Here is a 20,312-nt window from a genome sequence, read left to right as displayed (position 1 = left end):
CCCGTCTGCTTGTAGCCAATCACAGCTGACAAGAGTTGGGGGAGTATTTTATTACCAATGTATATATTGTGACAGTTTGTAGCCAAAAACCGCGGCTGGAGGGGTGGGACACGGGAACTGAGTTGTCACAAGGGATTTGTGGGGCTCACAGCACTGGGGGACCGAGGGCTGGAGAGGGTGGTCTTTCAGGGACTACTGTGGTTGTAGAATGAGCTCTCCATCCTGCCCCCAATACCCAAGACCAGTTGTCACCCAGGCTGTCTGTGAGCCTCTGACTCTGATCCCCGGACCTGTCTGAGCCCTCTCCCCTTTCTGTGACTCAGCTGCGCCCCCAGGGCACTCCTGCAGCTGCCTTTGGCCTGTCTGCGAATTGTGGACCAGTGTCCAGTGGGGGTGGGGATAGGGTTGGGGATTGGGCCAGGTGAGGGGGAGACAGGAACTGGGGACAACTACCAGCATGCAAGAGATGCCCAGGCCATGGGGCCAGCCCGCTGCATGGACATGCACTCGCATACACCCGGGGCCTTGCACATCGGGGGGTCTCACATGTCAATCCTCGCACACTTGGGGTTTTTGTACACAGTCTCTCCCGTTCTGGGGACCTGGCCGCCGCTGGAGACCACAGTGCACCCGTCTGGACATCTCAGGAGCCTGCCTCAGCTCTCAGGGCTGGGAGCGTGGGTGCTGAGCGGGTCCCCAGAGGTTGCCCAGTGTGACCGGGAGGGGGTGGAACTGAGGGCTGTGAGGGGACAGTGGGGTGTCAGGGCTGGGTTCGTGGGCTCATGACCACGAGGGAGCCGGGTAGAGGGCGTTCATTTGTGTGTTTAGGAGGGGAGGGGGCTGGAAAGACAAGATAAGACCCTAGAGGCTGCCCGCCCCTCGGAGGCCTGTCACGCGTCGAGGGGATCCCTTCTAGGGGTCTGGGGTCAAGAAGGGAGCCTGAGAAGGTTGGAAACCCGGGCGTACAAAAGGGGAGCAGATCACTCGGCCGTGGGTCCGGCCCGTGAGCAGCACCGCGGCCGGCGCACACTCTGCAGCAGCGCGCGGAAGAGGCCGGGTGGGCGCTTCGCTGCGCCCTCTGGGGGCGCGGTGCGCACGGAGCCCGCACGGCCCGGGCCCTGACGCGCAGCGGGCGGCGGCGCGGGCGCCCCTTGGCGGCCGTGCTCCTCGATCTGTCGCTCCAGATGCTTCTGGATGGCCATGCCCAGTACCTCCACCTCCATGGCGGCGCCGTACACCTCCCACGTCATGCCCTTTTCGTCCCAGCTCACGTCGCGCACCGGCTCAGCGGCCTCTGGGGGCGCCACGGCGGCTGCCAGTGCGGAGCCCGGCCGCACCCGCACTTCGGGGAAGGCGGGCGGCGCGGCGGCCTGCGGCGTCATGGGCTCCGTGGCCACGGAGCGCGTCTCAGCGGCGCCCAGTGACACCTGTAGGCCCGCGTCCCGGCGAGAGGGCGGCCTGGGCGCGGGGCTGGGTGCGCGCGGCGCCGCCTGGAAGCTGAAGGCCGAGCCGCCCCCGCCGTCCTGCGGAGACATGGGGCTCACGGCCACCGACACACAGGCCTGCGAGCCCGCCTGCGTGCCCGCGTCCTCGCGTGGCGGCGTGGCGCTCGCCTCCCACGACGGCGCCTTGGTGAAGTTGTCGCGAGTTCGCGGCCCCGGCGACGGCGCTACGGCCTCCAGGCCTGGGTTTCTCTCGGCCCTAGTGGCCGCCGGGTCCTTCTGGCCAAGGCTGCAGGCCTCGGAGCTGGGCAGTGGCGCTGGCTCCACGCGACCCCCGCTATCCGCGGGGTAAGAAGCGGAGCCGCAGGGTTTGTCATCTGCCTGCCTGGAGGAGGAGGCCTCCGCCTTCTCCAGGGTCAGGTGGGCCTGCTTCCCCGAGGATGGGGGTTCCCCTTTTCCCTGAGGCGCAGAGTCAGTCTTCCCCAGGGCTACAGGCTCCAACTTCCCAGAGACAATAGAGGATCCAGGATCCCCCTTCTCCGAGGTCAGCGGCTTCTCCTGCAAAGATTTAGCCTCTGCTTTTCCTGATGAGGCGGTGCCCTCCTGCCCAGGGGGCCTCGTTTCTGCTTTGCCCTCAGACTTGGGTTCTGCTTTCCCTGAAGCCCTGGGATCCACCTTCGTGGAGTTCATAGGATTGCCCTTCTCTAGAGGCAGAGGATCCACCTTTCCCTCTGGGACAGCTTCTGCTTTTCCCGAGGATGCCTGGACTGTTTTTCCTAGGGTCGTGGGGGCCACCTTTCCTGCAGACTCGGAGTTCATGTCTCCAGGGGGAACAGTTTCTGCCTTTCCCTTGCACACAGGGTCCACTTTACCCAAGGTCGGGGGATCAGCCTTCCCTGAGGCCATGAGACCCACCTTTCCAGGGGCCACAGGACCTGACGTTTCTGAAGATAGTGGATCTGCTTTTCCTCCAGTCACTGCCTCAGTTTTTACAGAGGATGGGGGACCCGCTGGGCCTGAGGACACAGGGTCTATCTTTCCTGATGATTCAGGATTCACTTTTCCAGAAGATGATGTTTTTGTATTTCCCACAGAAATGGGATCCCCCTTTCTGGAGGACACTGGGTCCTCCTTTCTTGAGGATGCAGTTTCTGTCTTTCCCACAGACATCAGTTCTGCCTGTCCAGGAGAAAAGGGCTCTGGCTTTCCTGAGGACACAGGATCCACTTTTCCCAAAGAAACTGGACCCGTCTTGCCTGAAGACACAGGGTCCATGTTTTTCAAAGATGTAGGATCCATCTTTCCTGAAAACATGGGATCCACCTGTCCAGTAGACATGGTTTTTGTCATTCTCATAGACATGGACTCTTGCTTTCCTGAGGAGGCAGGATCCATCTTTCCCAGGAACTGAGGGTCCTCTTTTGTAGAGGACACGGTTTCTGCATTAACCATAGATGCAGGCTCTGTCATCCCTAAGTGAGTAGGATCCACCCTTCCAGATGACCCCAGAGCCACTGTTCCAGGGGATACAGGCTTGATTTTGCCTGATGACCCTGGAGTCAGCATACCCAAGGACCCGGGATCTGTCTTTCCTACAGATGCAGAATCCGTGTTTTCCAAGGACATGGGATCCACCTTTTCAGATAGCTCAGGATCTCTCTTTCCCAAGGATACAAGATCTGTCTTTCCTGCAGATGCAGGACCCACCTCTTCTGAGGACACTTGAAGGTCTTTTCCTGAATACCTGGGCTCCTCCTTTTTTGGGAATGCAGGATCCCCTTTGCCCAAGGATACAGGATACTCCTTCCTTGCAGACATTGTATCCACCTTGCTGGAGCACTCAGGATCTACCTTTCCCAATGATCCAGGATCCTCCTTTTCTGGGGTCACAGGATCCATCCTTCCAGAAGCCACAGGCTCCGTCTTTCCTGTAAACATGGGATCTGCCTTCCTCAAGGACCCGGCATCTTCTTTTCCTATGGAAATGGAATCTGCCTGCTTTGAAGACTTGGAATCCATCTTCTGTAATAACATAGGATTTCTGTTTTCTGAGGGTGAAGGGTCAGTTTTCACTGAGGACACAGGCTCTGGCTTCCCAGAGAAGGTGGTTTCTGGTGTCCCTGAGATCAAGGCTCCATGTGTCCCTAATGTCTCCTTGGCGGCTGCCTCTTGGGGAGGGATGCAGGTCAGGGAGGGGAAGGCCAAACTCCTGCCAGGGCCCTCAGAGCACGATGCCCTTTCCCCAGCCCCAGTGGGGTTGCTGTGTCCATGCCTGGGCTTTGGGCAGGGGTGTGCCTTGGGGGTGCAGGGCTGGCCGTTTGCTGGGAGGGGCAGCAGTCCCTCATGGCCGGGCTCCCAGCCCCCAGGCTCCCATCCTGTGGGCAGCAGAGGGCTGTGGGCTGGGGTCCTGGGGGGCTGGAGTCCTTTCGAAGCAGCTGGAGCCAGGCTGGGTCTTCAGCGCTGCCCAACTGCCCTCATGACCATGCTTGGGCCCCAGGTTTCTGTCTGGTTCTGAAACACAGAGAGAGCAGACTCAGACTCAGAGGGGATCCAGTGGGGAGGAGCCTCCATCTGGGCCTCCTCCTTCTCACTCTCTTTCTAGCAGGTGGGGCTTCTCACCACGTTCTCTGCCTTTGTCTGGTCCCCTCCTGCCCATAGGGTCTGGGCTAAAAACATGAACCCAACTATGTCATTCCCCTGCTTCACTGCTCCCAGTGGCCCTCTGGATAAAGGTCAGGCTTCCTAAAATGGCATTCAAGGCCCTTCACAACTTGGCCACAGTCTAACTTTTCCACTCCATCTACCATCACCCCTCCCTTATCAGCCCACCCCATGCAACATGCTACCTAGAAGTTATGCTTTTCTCCTTTAGGCCATGGGTCACAAATTCTGATGCCATAGGAGCCAGGTAGGTAATTTAATTGAGGGAAACAGACTGGGTACAGAACAGTAGGGAGTGGTGGGGACTAAGGCAAAGTGGAGAGCACATGCCCTGTCTAAAGGGGGAGCCATACTCCATCAGCCAAGTACTGCCCTGGAGAAATGCATCTTAGTAGTATCAGTCAGAAGTGGGAAATATAGAAGTTTACTGTAAAATGTCCCAATTAATTCAAGATTAAAAAAAAAAAAAACCAGTATGTGGCCCAAACAAAATATGTCTGCAGATCACCAGTTTATGTCTGTGTAGGCCCTGGGGAGATGGGAATGGTTTACAGTCAAGGAAAGGACACAGTCTGAAATGTGTGTTTTCAAAGGTTGCTCAGGGATGGTGTGGAGGCTGGAGGGGAGGGGCTGGCCAATCATTTATTCAATCTCTCATTCATCTAATTCTTCATTCGTTTACCCAGCCCCTTCTCTGCGACAGTCTAGATGAGAGATGGTACAGCGAAGGTTGTGGGAATGAAGAGTTGGCAGGATTGAGAGGTCTGAGGGAAACTAACAGGAACCAGCTGGTGGTAAGAGGTGATGGTGGGGGTGGCCTGCAGGATGCTGGCTAGGGTGGCGGGTGCTGGACGACAGATCCGGGAAAAGGGGGAGTTGCATTTTGGACAAGCTGAGTGTGTGGTGCCTGGGGGATATCAGGGAGAGGGTCTGGCAGGCAGCTGGATCTGCATGCAACCCTGTTTTATTATACACTCAGCGGCCAAAGCAAGCAGAGTTCCCAATTCCCCCCAGACCTCTTCCTCCTGCCATCTTCTCCAAAGCCATATCGCTGGTGCTCAGGCCAATATCCCTTGACTTTTTCTCACACCCGGCATCCCATCATCAGCAAAACATAATGGATCTACCTTCAAAATATATCGAGAATTTGGCCACTACCCTGAGGCAAACCTGCACCTTCTCCCACCTGGATTATCCTTGCTTTTTCCTTCACCCCATATAGTTTTTTCTCAACACAGGAACCAGAGGGATCTTAGTAAAACTCAAGGTAGATCATGTCCCTCCTTTGCCCAGAACCATGCAATGTCTCGCCATCTCATACAATGTAGAAGTAAACTCCTTACCATAGCCCACAAGTTCCTGCATTTTCTGGCCCCGTCACCGCTCTTGGCCTTGTCTCCTACTGCTCTCCTGTGATTACCCTGCTTCAGTCACCCTGGCTGCCCTGCTGATCCTTGAACCCACTGCCTTGGGGCCTTTGCACTCGCTGTCTCCTCTGCCTGAAATGCTTTCCTTCCCAACATCTGCATCTCCCTGAAGCTTTCCCTGACCCAACCTGTGTAAAATAGCCTCCTTCACAACACTGGCTGACGCTTTCCATCCCCCTTGCCCCGATCAGTTTTTCTTCATGGTACCTGTCTCCAGCCACCATATTGCATATGTTTGTTTATTGCTCGTGATTTGTCTCTACCATCAGAATGTCGTCTCCAGAAGTGTGGGGACTTTGCTGTGTTTACTGATGTGGTCTCAGGGTTGAGAACAATGACTGGCACATAGTAAGCAAGTGGCTCCCAATAAATATTTGTTAAATGAATGACTGAATGACCTGTCTATGATGTTAGTCCAACCATGCCACTCCTTGGCTCAAAACCCTCCTTGCTTTTTCGGGGGAAGTAAATTGGTTGTAATGTTTTTGGAAGGACATTTATCAATTCATATCAGTTTACAATGCATACAGCATTTGGGCCAGCAAGCCCACCTCTGGGGTGGTCTTGAAGACAGACAAATGGTGTATTGAGAACATGGCTGGTGATGAGAAGAAAACCAGGAAGTGGGTTTGTAAAATGTGGGACAAGCACAGAGGACCTCCCCTCCCCCACAGCTGTTAGAATGTGTGGAGTGATGAGGAAAGATGCCCAAGATAAATTAAGTGAAAAAAAAGCCAGAGGATAGCATGGCTAGTGGGATCCCATGCGGGTAGGCAAGGACAAGGACAAATACACATCTGTAGGTTTATTTATAAAGAGAAAATTTCTGGAAGGAAACCCATGAAACTTTTAGCAGTGATTGCCTTTGTGAAGCGAGACCAGGGATCTGGAGGTGGAAGGGACTTTTTTTGAACGCCCCTTTGCGACACTTGAATTTTGGTTGTGTGCACATATTTTTAAAACAGGAAAAAAAAAACCAAACTTTTAATGACTCCCTGTTACTTATAGGGTCAAGTTCCAACTCTTCAATGTGCTTCTAAGCCCCTGTGTATTTACTCACCTGCTGGGCTTTATCTTTCATTATGCACTCCATCCCCCAAAGCATGTGTACACACACACACACACACACACACACACACACACACACACACACACACACACGAAACCTCTTTGGGTTCAACCATGGGTTCACATTCTTTCCAATCTTGGCCTCTACACACATTCCCGCTTGGCTTTTATTAAACCTTCAGTCCTCAGTTTAAATGCCTCCTCCTCCAGTGAGCCTTCTTTGCCTACCAGCTTCCTCAGGGTCCCTGTGGCCTCTTGTTCTGCCCCTAACCAGACTCTTGTCATTCTGCTTGTAGCCCTTTACACCTCTGGGTCCCCGCCTAGCTCTCAGGTCCCTGGATGGGGACTCAGCTGGTATTGTTCACGACTGGGTCCCCCAAGCTTTGGGCATATGAGACTTGGGGGGATAAGGGTTATCACCAAAATGGGGGCATGGGGGGAGGGGCATTTTGCAGAGGATGGTGCAGGACTGGGTTATGGGAAGTTGAACTGGGGTACCTGGGGGACTTATAGGGGAGATAGCCAGGAGGCTAGGTTTGAAACACAGGAGAGGTCTGCTGCAATTCTTCGGATCTGGTTTTCGTCAGCATAAAAATGGCAGGTGTATGGGGAGCTTGGGCTGGAACTGGAAGGAGTCACCAAGGGCTATAGGAGGTGTGCTCTGAGTCTTCACCACCCTTCCTTTCACCCCTGGTAGCTCAGCCCTGGGGTCCTCTCACACCAGCCCCTCCAACAGGCTCCCTACCCCTGGGTGAGGCATGGGTAGTAAGTTGGGACAGCTCCCTGATTTACCAGCTCTGTGACCTCAGGCCAGTCCCATCTCCTCACTGGGGACCCTAACAAACCTACCCCCTGCTCCCACAGGGCTGCAGGGAGAATTAAAGATGAGGGGTGTGCACGTCTCTGCTACTTTAGGGCTGGGCTGTGTACATGCAAGGCCTGTTTTTATCTACTCAGCCTGTCAGAGCCCAGCTGTGGTCCCAGGAGGGGGCAGGGGAGGGAGGGCCAGCAGCACAGGCACAAACTGGCAAAACCTCACCCTTGGACATGCTTGAATAACTCAGAGTGCTTAAAAATTTTTTTTAAGGAATTTAGTCATCAACATTTAAAAATTAGAAGGTTTCATGTAAAAATCAGATTTCTAGCTTCTCTTGGAAAACTAAAACTTGGCAATCTGAGCATGCTTCCTGCATGGCAGCTCAGCTGGAGCCAAGCAGTGGCTACTTCCTTAGTTGGGGGTACACTCTCCAATTAGCCACCATCTCTACCCCTCCCAGCAGTGTCCTGGACACTGAGGTTAACTGCCCGCTGCCACTGATCACTGATTTGCACCATCATTCTTCTTATAGCAGCCCTTCATGCATGCTGCCCACCTGGCCGGTAGTCACCTGAGTTTTGACCCTTGACCTAGATGCCAAGAAAGGTGGGAGGTGACCTCAAGCCCTTACTATGCTTATTATGTGCAGATCCCATACACTTTCCAGGCAGATGTTGTGTTCTTATTTTCCAGAGAAGGAAACTGAGGTTCCAAGAGGCAGGCATGGCCCAGCTGGTAACATACCCCTTCCAAAAGTCCTCCTGGAAGAGGCCGGCTTCTTAGTTCTCAGCTCACAATTCTCTGATACGGGATAAGGTCCCGGATTGGGACAGAGAGCCTGGCCAGGGAGTTAGAAAGATGTGGGGTCAAGCCCCGGCTTAGTCATTGACTTCCTACATGACTTTGGGTGAGTTTTTCCACACCCTGAACCTCCATTTCCCAGTCTGTGAAATGGGGGAGAGGATGTAGCTATATTTAGTAGAGCTGGCTGAGCCCTGGGTTTAAGATCTGCCAAGATACCATTCCCAGAGGCTCTGCTGCTCACAGTTCTGCTAGACTTTTCCTGGTTCTCAAAGAAGCCTCGGTATCGGCCAGCCTCTTCTCCAAAAGGCAACTCAGGCCTGGGGCCCTACCTCCTCACCTCCCATTGGAACCCAGCCCCATCACTCTCCCACTGTGCGCTCAGCCCTGGACGCAGCATTCTCAGGCTCATTTTAGCACCTGGACTCCACAACAATCTCACGAGGGGGGCATTATCATCCCATTTCACAGATGACACTGAGGTCAGAGGGAGAAAAGACTTGACCAAGGGCACACAGCTGGGATGGGGGGCTCTAATTCAAAGCCTGTTTTGTCTGAATCCAAAGCCTGGTTCTTCCCACTCATATCAGCTGAGATCCTGGACACTGATGCTTGGCTCTTAAGACCCCTTTCTGCTCTTCAGGGTCATGCCAAGGGTCCTCCCAATCCCCTGGACCTAACAGGCAACAGTGTGAGGGAACGTCTAGGAAAGGAAGCAAGAGTGTCCTCCGTGCGGGAACCCGCCTTTGGGAACACCCTATGAGCAGATAAGCCTGCGCACTTCTCCCGCCCGGTTGAGGTAAAAGATTGAAATGACCCCCGGTTGTATGGGCTGGCTCACCCAGCATGCAGGAGAGCACATAGGTGGCTTGTGGACATCTGCACCAGCTTAGGCCAGCCTGGGGAGCCAGGGCCTGGCTCCTACCTTCTGCTCAATAACTTGGTGTGCACATGTGCAGAATGCCCTGTGTCTCATGGTGGCCACTTGGACCCTGTGGGTATGCACATGTGTGGCCACATGGCCTCAGAGCCTCACTCATAGGAGGGATGGCCTGGGTATGTGCACAAGTGATTGTGCCCAGCCCCCAGGCAGAGAAGCCCCTGTGAATGCTCACTCAGGCCCAGAGACCTGACCAGCCAGTTATTTTCCCTTTAGGATTTCTTCCCTAATTGGAGCCAGGGCACCAGGCACCTGCAAACACCTCCTCCCATGGTGATAAGACTGACAAAGGCTTGTGGTACTTCAGCAGGTGTGTGAGAAAGAGTGTGTGTGTGTGTTACAATCCTAGTGTGCTGTACTTCACTCTCTCATCCCCTTGTCTCCTACAACCCTCAGAGCAGCAAAGCTTCCTCCCTGGGGCTGGAGGGGAGATGGAGTCTAGCAAAGGGTGATAACCAGTCTTCCTTCCAGAAATGGCCTCCAGACCATCCGTCCGTCTATCCACAGGAGAGCAAGACTAGACATGCAGGAGTGGGTGTGTGTGTGTGGAGAGCAAGCTAAAAGTGTGTGACGGAGTGTGTGACACGCCTGCTCCGGGGTCCGGGGGTACATGAGGGATACCATGACGTGAATAGGCGCAAGCAGGCCAGAGCAGGATGGCTGCGAGTGCTTTGTGATCGGGGAGTATTGCTGAGTGTGCTGTGATAGGCAATGGCTGGTGTGAGTGTGTAGCTATGCCTGGGTGTGTACCAAAGGTGTACGGGGTGGGTGCACAGGTGACCATGTGTATGAGTCTGATGGAATGATCAAGGGACACAGTGGGTGTAGACCTGTGGCCTCGAGCGGTGAGTGTGTGACAGTGTGTGTGATGGAGCCCCAGCGTGTAGTCCACACTGAGCGTGCGACAGCGAATGTGCTCCATGGTGCCAATAGAGCCACTCGAGCGCCGAGCTCGCTCCAGGGGGAAAATGAATCAACGCGGGCGGACCCCTCCCCGTGGTGGCGGGAAGCGTCCCCTCCCGCACCACCGCGCCAAACAAAGCGGCAGTCAGCGGCGAGGCCAGGAGCGGGGCCGGGGTCTTACAGGGTGGGCTGGCCCGCAGGGCCCCTCGGGTGCTCGGCCAGGACTGCGGACCCACCCCCGCCCCGCCCCTGAGTGGAACCTGGAAATGGACACCCGCCGCCCCGGCCGCGCGCGTATATTCACCCGGGCGCACGCCAGACACACGCTGCGCACGGTGCCCAAACCCCGCCACCCAGGAGGTTCGAGGACCCTGGACAGCGGCTCTGGGGCGGCCGCGAGCCGAAGAAGGCGGTCGACACCGCCCACCTGGAGCGGGCAGCAGGTGCAGGCGCGGCGCTTACCCGGCTGTGCCGCCGTTCCGTCTCCCCGGCGCGCTGCGCTCCGACTCCCGTCACCGCCACCGCTACCGCCACCGCCACCGCCCGAGCTGCCTCGGCTGCCTCCGGCAGGGCTGGCGGGCGGACCCGCGGACTCCGCTACGCCGTCCTCCGCGCCGGCTACGCGCTCCAGCCCCGCGCCCCGCCCCGGGCATGCGCACTGGCCGACTCGCGGCCTGAGAACCCGGGAGGGGGCGGTGCCCGCAGGGAAGCAGGGGCCCAAAGGAGGGAGGGGCGCCCCTCGCCTGCCGCCCCTCACCACGGCCGCTGGGCTCCTGGGTTCCCCGCCCTCCTCGACCTGGTTCCCATTTCACAGACAGGAGACTAAGGGGTGGAGAGGCTGCCTATTTGCTGCGCCCCTGTTGAGGGAGGGGCGCGCTGTCAGATCTCACTCAATCCAGCCCGGTGAACGCTCTCTGCTTGTTTCACCGAGGAGGAAATTGGGGCCCAGAGAGGGGAAGCCGCTTGTCCGCGGATACTCGGCCCCTGGAGCGGGACCCAGGTCTGCGCGATCTCCGAGCTCCCCCTGCGCGGAATTTCCCGCCTCCGCCTTGGCCGTACTTCCGGCCTTCTCCCCCTCACCTCGCCCCGCCTCCGCCCCCTTTGTCTCGCCTCCACCCACGCTCCCGGGAGTGGAGGGACCTGCGTGGTCGGGGGAGCGCCTTCGATTTCCCCGCTACCGGCCTCCCTAGCCGGGGTGCCCGCCCACCTTCTAGTCTGTGCAAGCCGGGTTCTCCTCCTCCTGGGTACCCTCAAGCAAATCATTTCACCTCTCCGAGTCTCAATTTCCCGATCTGTAAGGTGGGACTAACATTAATCACCTCACAGTAAGTGGTCTCGGAAGGATGAAGGAGCCTGAAGTAGGTGTTAAGGGCCTTCCAGCTGAATCTGAATTGCCAAGGACAGGAGGACTTGCTGCCCACCCTGCCTTAACTTTTCTCAGCAGAGAAATTGTCCCCTCCCCTTTGACTTCCCAGAGAAGAAAAAATGTCTGTAATTGCCAAGAGGTGATAAAGCCCTCTCGCTTGTACTGTGAAACCACCTACTAAAAATGGTAACAACTAACGTTAATATAATGCTTATTTAGGGGCAGTGTTTTTATGGTAAAGCCCGCAAGTTAACCTAACAACTAACGTTACCTTAATTTTGTTTTCCGGTTTCATCTAATTTCAATTTCCAATCACTTATAAGTTAATATTAATGTATTATATCCCCGTTTTTCAGATAAGAAAACTGAGATACTGATGATAAATCAGTTGTCTGCGTTAGTAGTGAAGCTAACTCCTGAAACTTCAAGCTTCACCCTTACTTTCTATTCCTCTCACTTACCTGGTGAATCATAAGTCACCGTGATCGTTAAAAAAATTTTCTTTTTTTTTTTTTTAATCTAGATGGCAAATGAAGAAAAAAAAAAAAAATCTAACGGATGACGTCTTCAGCCAGCATCCCAGGGAAGCCAATAACGGGAGCACAGAACCAATTTTCAGCACCACGGACAACACTCATGCAAGGGCGGCTTCCCCACGTCTCTGGCCCTGAAAATTGCTCATTCATTGCCACAATGGCACTTCGCTTCACAGTTTACAAACCCTATTCTACACTCATCGTTTCATTTTACTTTCCCTTTTCAAGGTAAACATCATCGGCTCCATGATACAGATGAAGACATCGAGGCTTGGGCAGGTTCACAAGACATGAAAAGTAGCAAGAACGTGGCTGTGATCTAAAAAGCCCCCCACACCCCCACCCCGGGGCAGGGCAAGTGCGGATGGGAGCAGGATCAGGGCATGAGTGAGGAGGCCGTAGTAGCTGCCCAGGTGAGAGGTAATGATGCCTGAACCATTGGGATGGAGAGGAGGGGCCAGATCTGATAACTATTTAGGGGTAAAGTCAACACGTCTACATCATGGGGTGGATGTGAGTGTGAGTGGAGAGAGGATTCTGCTGCCCCTCTGAGGTTCTGCCTTGGGGAGCCAAATGGTTGGAGGACAGATACCTGATGAACCCTGGGGAAAGAAGGGACTTGTGAAACAGCCACACTGAGACATCCGAGTCCAAAACTGAGCTCTGAAGTGGCAAGGCCTGGCGACAGACCAGGGAACTGGTGATGGAGGTCAGGAGAGGTGTGTTGGTACATGAGGGGAGAGTATAGGCCAAAATAGGGTGAGACAAGGGCCCATCCTGAGGAACATCAACATTAAGGGAAAAGGAGGCTGCAAAAGAAGAATGAGAAAAAGTGGTCTGAGAAACCAGAAGAAACCCAGGAGAGTGTGATGTCTCAGAAGCCAAGGGGAGAGAACATTCCAGAAGGAGGTCAGGGTAAACTGCATCAGGAAGGCAAGATACAGCCTGAGAGTTGTCCTCTGGACTTGAAAAAAAGATAATGGAAATTTGATGAAAGCATGGTTACTGAAGTGGTGGGGGTGGAAGCCAGACTGGGGTGGGGTGGGGCAGGGACTGATGAGTTAATGGGAGCAAGGAGGTGGAGAGGGCAAGTAGATGACTCTCAAGTTTGGGCTTGGAGGGAGAAAGGGGATCTGATAATCTCTACAGGGGCATTGGAGGCATTCAAGTCCTGATGGGAGGGGGACAGTAGAGAGGGAAAGGGAGATGCCAAGAAAGGAGATCATAATGGCTGGGCCCAGATGCTCAGTGTGGAAGGATAGGATGGGATCCAGCACCCTGGGGCAGCTCACAGACCCTGAAATGAAGATTCAGGGAATATGGTTTATTTGGGAGGTGCAGGGACACCAGCAGGGGAGTGGGAAGGTGACCCAGGAAGGGAAGGCATCCAATAAGAGGTGGTTATCAAGCCAGCTACCACAGTGGGTGAGTGAGGCTTAATCCTGCAGGAAGTCTTGGGAAATGGGGTAAATGCACATCTCAGAATTCCCCTGGCTGAGGGCAAGGGAGCTGGTGTATTTATATCCCAGCATCTGGCAGACATTGGTGAAGAGCCAGCCCATGGGGCTGTGTGTTAATTCCCAAGCACTTCTAGCCCACAGTGCATGTGGACAAAGTGGGTTCCATAGCCCGAGGACAGCTCTTCGATAATGATGCGGGTACTGGCTGTTGGGAGTCCTACTGGTGGGCACAGAAATAGTATGGTCATCTGAGGGGATGTAGTCAAAGCTCTGGCCATGTCTGCTACATGTGCACAGTCAGGGCCTTTTTCCATTGGTGCCCTTTGCCACACTCCAACTACTCTTGTTCCACGGTGACTTGTTGATAAAAAACATGTTTAAAAATGAAAATTTTCAGACAACAAAACAAAACACCTGCCAAGGCGGAGCAGGAGCTCAAAAAGGGCATGGAGTTAGGCAGCGTGGGTTCACATTCTGACTTTGGCAGTTGCTAGCTGTGTGGCCTTGACTGAGGTCTCTCTAGGCCTCAACTTCATCATTTGTAATTCTTAGCTCTCGGAGCTCTGAGGAGGATGCAGGGAGAAAAAAATCCCCAGGGACCAAGCATAGTGTAACACTTGTGGTGGATGCCAGGGTATGGCAAGCCCAGCACTGTGTACCCTTGTCTGACCACAGGACCTCCATTTTCCTTGAGGAACCGCATCCTCACTCCAGTCCATGTGGTGGAGTGGGATGGACCCACTGCCATTTTTAGGGATGGGCAGTGACCCAGGCCTGGCCAATCACTGTGCAGTGATTAGTTCCAGGGGTAGAAGTAGAGCAAAGGACCACAGCCAGGGCAACTGGCTCTCCCACTTCCTTGGAGCTTTAGGGGGTGCTAAATTGGTGGTGTGTCTGCCTGGAGCTGCTGAGGGTCATCTTTGTCCCCACGTGGAGCGAGTCTGCCTGGGCCCGGACTGTGGCTCATCGGGTTCAGGCTCATACTGTGACAACCAACATGATTGCCCGCACCAGTGTGAGTGTGTGTGCGTGCATATCTCTGGTTGGTCTGCCTCCGTGAAGCCATATACACTCATACACACCAGAAGATAAACAAATGCCTGCAGCTCCTTGGCTGGCGCCCAGGCTGGGGGTGGAATAAACAATCCCAGTGACTTTCTGAAAAGCAAGCGTGTGTGGCAACAGGCACCATGGAGACAAGCAGACTGTACCAGAGCAGAGACAGCAGCCACCCCCCAGTGCCACCCCAGCCCCACCGCCACACACATGCAAATACACACGCACATCTCATGTTCATATCTACACATGGTTCCGCTTTCAAATCCAGGCACATCACCCTTGGGATCTGGCCCCCATTCCAGCTTTGCTTGAGACTAAAGGCCTTTGAGAAGGTCTGAGATTTCCAGTACAGTGGCATTCACAGTTCCTCACCCCTTGCGTGGACACTGGTCCTGGTCTAGGCCAAATTTCAGCAAATCATAGCTTCTAGGAAAGGTGTGTGTGTGTGTATGTGTGTGTGTGTGTGTGTGAGAGAGAGAGAGAGAGACAGAGAGGAGAGAGAGAGAAGGGGAGAGAGAGAGGGAGGGAGAGAAGGAAAGAGGTGGGAGGGTGGGCAGGATCACATGGCAGGCAATGCCATATAAACCCAACTTTCTGGAAAGTTCTCTTTGCTTCAGAGGTGCACACACAACACACATTCATCTGCTTCTTCAAGAAACACTCACCCAGACCCCTCACCCCCTGAGGCTTGTATGGACACAGCCCTGGATACAAACACTCAGATATGTATCCATCCTCATGCATGCAGGGCATAACCCAGTATCCCCTAGATGGTGGTGGTGGTGGTGGTGGTGTACCATTTACTGACTGCCCAAGTGTTTTACAGTCATCTCTTTATATTTAACCCTTAAGAAAAACCACCTGAGATTGCTATTATTATTATTCCCATTTCACAGATAAGGCAACAAAAGTTCATAGAGGTTAAGAAACTTGCCAGGGTCACACAGAAAGTGACAAAGCTGGCAGCCAAACTCCTGCCCACACTATTAGCCCCTCTTCATTTAGTCAGATATACATGCAACAGCCATGCGTGCACAGGTGTGCGTGTGTACACAAACACACACACACAAACCCTGCCTCCTCCGTCAGTGCAGGTAACTGATGTCCATGGAGTCATTTTCCTCACCCTGACCTCCTCATATGCACCACTCCCAGACCCACACAGCACTGCCCTGATATTCATGAGAGCCCCTCGTCCAGGCACCTGTGAGCACAGCCTGCTGCCCACAAAGATCCCCTCCCCACAGCAGCTGTAGGCTCCGGCCCAGCTGGGGGCCACCCTGGCATTTGGATGGGTGACTCAGGCTGAATCATGGCCCAGCTGCTCCTTGGCAGCCCTCTCCCCCACTCTGCCCAGAAAGCCTATTTTGAAGGCAGAGATGGGCCTTGGGTAGCGGACAGGGAGCGGGGCAGTCGGGGATGGGGACAGGGAGCATGGGCACTTGAGCAGGAGGGTCTCTGTGCCCTCCTCTACTCCTCAGTGGTCTGCAGGTGCTCTCAGGCAGCCCCCGACCACGCCCCTCATTCTGCCAGGGAAGTGGACCCTTCTGCCTGGACACAGGCAAGGGGCTCCCTCTCTGATCCCAGGGCCCACTTTGGCTCCCCTGCCCCACCTTTTGGCCCTAATAACGACAATAATAACAATATTTACTATTCTAATTGATCACTCACATGTTACAGTATTCTACAGTTTCAAAGCACTTTCTCATCAGTATTGCATTTAATTCTCTTATTAGTCCTCGAGTGGACTAATAGCACCCTTAGGAGTGGAAATTATCATCCTTACGTTTGAGCTGAAGAAACGGAAGCTCAAAGAGATTATGTGAACTATCTAAGGTCACACAGTCGAAGTGACAGAGCCAGGAACCAAACTTAGGCTTCTTGGTCCAATCTGTGGAAGGTAAGCATTAGGGCTGGAGTTAAGCTGCAGTTGGGCACGGCAGGGCCATGGTGGGGCCACGGTTGGGGCATTGGAAGTGGCATGGGGGAGTGGCAAGGTAGGGGGCCTGCCTAGTGGCTTGGTGTGTGGCAGGATCATGACAAAATTTTTCTCTTTACCCTTCTACAACTAACAGATTATGGAATCATTTATGCTTTTAAATCTTCTTTTCCATGTTTCAGGCCAATGTCCTATGGCTAACAAGTGCAGAGCCATGGAGTTTCTACTGAGAAGTCTTGACCCACAGGACCTTTGCTTTCCAAAGCCTTAGTTTCCTCATCTGAAAAGATGGGCCTGGGCCTCCAGTGGGGCAGGGTGTTGAGAGGCGTGAGTGCAATCATGTGCATCATGCCCTTTAGAAGCCATGAAGGACTTCACAAAAAAGGCTGTTTTTCACATTTTGTTTTATCTTTAAAAAACACCTGTGGGTACTGGGCAGAGGGCAGGTGGGCTTCTGGGAACCTGGGGGCAGTACCGAGAAGGGGAGTGGGTGACAGCTCTTCCTTCCCCCTGCCTGGGCTCGGCCTGGCCTTCCCCCACCCTCAGCCCAGAGCTGGTTTCTAGGCAACAGGATGGATGCAGGGATGGTTCGGAGGGGAGAGAGCTATAAATAGGGAAGGGAGAAAACAAAAATAAAGTTCCAGAGAAGGCTGTGGAGCCACATTACTAAGGGTGGGGGTGGGAAGACAGGGAGGGAGATGGGTGAATGGTGGGGCACAGGGACAGCCCCCATCCCTTCATCAGGAGAGAGGGCAGTTTCAGGTTACCCAGCCGGCAAAGGTCCACGGAATGCTGACATGTGTGAGGAGGGGGTCTCCGTGTGCACAGCTGAGAGGATGGGGGTGACAAGGAGGAGTCAGTTCTGGTTAGAGAACTAGGGGAAGCTCAGAAGAGGGAAGGATTTCAACAGGCAGAGTTGCAGGCAGATGTCCAGGTGAAGGAAAGAAGCAGGCTAAGGAAAGGAAGGTGTGAACCAGGTGGGGTGGGGCTGGACCCACAGATCTCAGAGGCCTGGCCAGGCGTGGCCTCGCCAACCACACACACCGTGTCCACAAAGACGCAGCAGGGCTCTTCCTGTGCTGTGATGCTCGCCCTCCCCAAATTTCCCAGGCCACTTCCTTTTCATTCAGGTTTCAGCTCTACCTCGCCTCCTTAGACGCTTGACCTGACCACGCAATTGAATGCTGGTCACCACCCTTACTGTGTCACATTCTATCACATTGCTCTGGTTTTTTTTTTTTTTTTTTTTTTTTTGCGGTACGCGGGCCTCTCACCGCCGTGGCCTCTCCCGTTGTGGAGCACAGGCTCTGGACGCGCAGGCTCAGCGGCCATGGCCCACGGGCCCAGCCGCTCCGCGGCACGTGGGATCCTCCAGGACCGGGGCACGAACCCGCCTCCCCCGCATCGGCAGGCGGACTCTCAACCACTGCACCACCAGGGAAGCCCTGCTCTGTTTTATGTTCTCCATAAAACCCAAAATTATCTTGATCCATATATTTGCTGATCCATGGACATGAGTTCTGCCAGGGCAGTGACCTGCAGGGCTGTTCCCTGCAGCCCCTTACTTCTAAGAACAGAGCAGGTGAGCAACACACACTGTCGAATGACTAAATGCACACAACGTGTGGGCAACCTCCATGTACACGTGTGAACAGAGATACACCTGCATCCATATGTTAGTGTGCACACTCAACACCCCCCCCACACACACACAATCTCACTTGCAGTCTCCATGAAATTGCGCAAGCATCTGTTATCTACACTCTGCTGCCTCCACATTTTCCTGTTGTTGGTGGGTTTTGTTTGTCTCTCCTCAGAGCAAGTCCCTTTTGGAAAATTCCAAAGGAACTGGGCTTCGGAGTCAGGCTCGGGTCTGGATGTGGCCTTTGCCACTTCCCAGCAATGTGACCTAGGGCAGGTAACTCTGCCTCTCTGGCCTCCATTCTCTCATCCATAAATTGGGGCTAATAAGGAATCCTTGAGGACAGTTTCAAGTGAAATGAATGGAGGCAAGTGCTGGATGCCTGGGAGATACTGGGCACTGGGGAAATGGCTCTGTCCCTGTCCTGAGGGTGGAGCCCATGAGCTGTGTGTGCTCACACAGGCACTCACAGTCAGGAATTCGGTCTGACACAGGGCTGGCATCTTCCGTTGTCACTTCTGGGCTTGTGCCTGGAATGCATTTAAAGTGACCTCTGCAGATGAGAATACTGGTCTCTGAGCAGAAAATCAAGCTCAGAAAACCAGGTGTGTGGCTTGGCACCCGGGAACGAGGAATAAACCTCTTCACAAGCCAGATGGTGAACCTGGTTTGGGCATCTAAAAATGGATATCAGGTGCTGGTAGCTGGCAAGGGGTTGGCAAACTCAAATTCCTCAGAGGTCAGGCAGTTCATGAAAATGAGTGAAGTGGATGGGAGGCACACAACAGGGAGGGAAAGGGACTGTCGCCAACTGGAATCAAATGAAAAATATTTAAACCTTGTGCTAGAAAGTTAAACATCTCTATAGGCCAAATTCAACCTAAGGGCCACGAGTTTGCAATCCCTGCAGACTGTGGGTTGTAAATAATGTCTTAATTCAGCCAAAAAGGATCTGGCCATCCTGGAACCCGCACGTTGAGCCAGAGAATTGGAGCCCACCGGTTTGTTCTCCCTACACACACGTCTGTCATAAGCCTCCTACTTCCAGAAGTAAAGGCTCGTACACCGCAGGCCAAGGTGACCCGAGTGGACCCCGGTCTCCCCCAGCGTGCAAGGCCTTCTCGAGCCAGGCACCACCCCCCGCCCCGAACAACTCAGGGAAGGAGGGGGCGCTGAACACCTGGCGGTTGACTGAATACAGTAAGCTCCTTCCAGCCCTTGGGGCTGGAGGGGAGAAGCAAGGTTTGAGTGGGAAAGGAGGTCGGACCTGGCAGAGAAGGGGCTGGGTCTTCCTCAGGCAAGAATGGGGGTTATTGCGGCAAAGCAGAGCCGGGCTTCCGCATGGGTGAGTCAAGTTAGCCCGCGGCTGCGGCAAAAGAGAGCAAGAGCACTGCATCGTCGGGGGCGGGGCCTATCACAGGTTGGGGCGGGGGAACTTCTGTGCCAATCAGAGCAGTGCCTTCGCCTTGATGGAGGCGGGGCCTCTGCGCAGCAAAGCGGCATCTCCGCCCCCCTACTTCCCTGCACCGCGGCGGTGTTGGGGGCCCTCTAGTGCCAATACTCATCCGCTCAAGGCGCCTGGTCGGCTTCCCAAGATTTCTGCATACCCTTGCTCACCTCAGCCGAGGTCGCAAACTTTCGGACTCCTTTCCGGGAAGGGTGGAGCACTGGTTGCCCGAACTCTGCTTTTTTCCGTGGCAACTGCCCATTTCCCCTCCCCTTGGATGAGTTTTTCTGCGGTGAGCAGGTGTGCGCAGTGGTATGTGCGTATCAGCGTTCTCGCGGGGAAAGGTTTGAGCGAAGCAGCTTCTTCCAGTGACCGCGCTGCTGTTTTCCCAGAGCTTCATCGCGGCGCTTGTGCAACTCTGAGTGCGCGCGCTGGTCTGCACGTGTCGGCCAGCGTGCGTGCACGCTGGTCCGCGCGTGCGTGATCATCGAGGCGCCTGCGCTGCATGCGCCTTGAGCCCGCCGGCCCTGCGCCTTGGCTGCAGCGGACTTCCCTCCGCCCAGCACGCCCTGTAGGAGCTTTACTGTCCAGTAGGTGGCGCCCGAGGCCGCCTTCCCGCCTCCCAGCCCACAGCGTGGCCCAACCTGGGGGGAACCCCTCCATCCAGGTCGTCCCCCGGGGGTGCGGGGCGGGTAGGAGCTGAGGCCAGATGTGGTCAGTCTTGTACCTGGGCTGAGTGTGCCGGGCCCCAAAGAGGGGCGTGGGGCAGGCTGGGACGTGGAAGCCTGTCGGTCGTCCCCATCC

The 20,312-nt window shown here is 54.8% G+C and overlaps 1 protein-coding gene across 2 annotated transcripts; it reads right to left on the bottom strand.

Annotated features, from left to right (window-relative positions):
- Positions 1 to 30: 30 nt before the first annotated feature.
- Positions 31 to 20,210, bottom strand: GPRIN1 (G protein regulated inducer of neurite outgrowth 1). Of its 2 annotated transcripts, none has more exons than XM_033414883.2 (2): positions 19,679 to 20,210; positions 31 to 3,953 (listed from the first exon to the last, which is right to left on the bottom strand). In XM_033414883.2, exon 2 carries the CDS (start codon positions 3,474 to 3,476, stop codon positions 981 to 983), a length of 2,496 nt encoding a protein of 831 aa, XP_033270774.2. In that variant the 5' UTR covers positions 3,477 to 3,953; positions 19,679 to 20,210; the 3' UTR covers positions 31 to 980. The 2 variants fall into 2 exon arrangements, with proteins under 2 accessions (XP_033270774.2, XP_049563629.1); XM_049707672.1 differs by lacking the exon at positions 19,679 to 20,210 and adding an exon at positions 10,522 to 19,667.
- Positions 20,211 to 20,312: the final 102 nt, after the last annotated feature.

This window comes from Orcinus orca, chromosome 3, assembly GCF_937001465.1.
Source record: "Orcinus orca chromosome 3, mOrcOrc1.1, whole genome shotgun sequence".
NCBI lineage: Eukaryota > Metazoa > Chordata > Mammalia > Artiodactyla > Delphinidae > Orcinus > Orcinus orca.
Note: the sequence above shows the minus strand (reverse complement) of the source record. Positions and strands in the feature narration are given on the sequence as shown.

What these genes read in the sequence shown, in the direction of transcription:
- GPRIN1 (XM_033414883.2), bottom strand. Translation starts at nt 3,476, where the DNA reads ATGTTATTACAGAAGATGGATTCCAAGTCTTCAAAGCAGGCAGATTCC.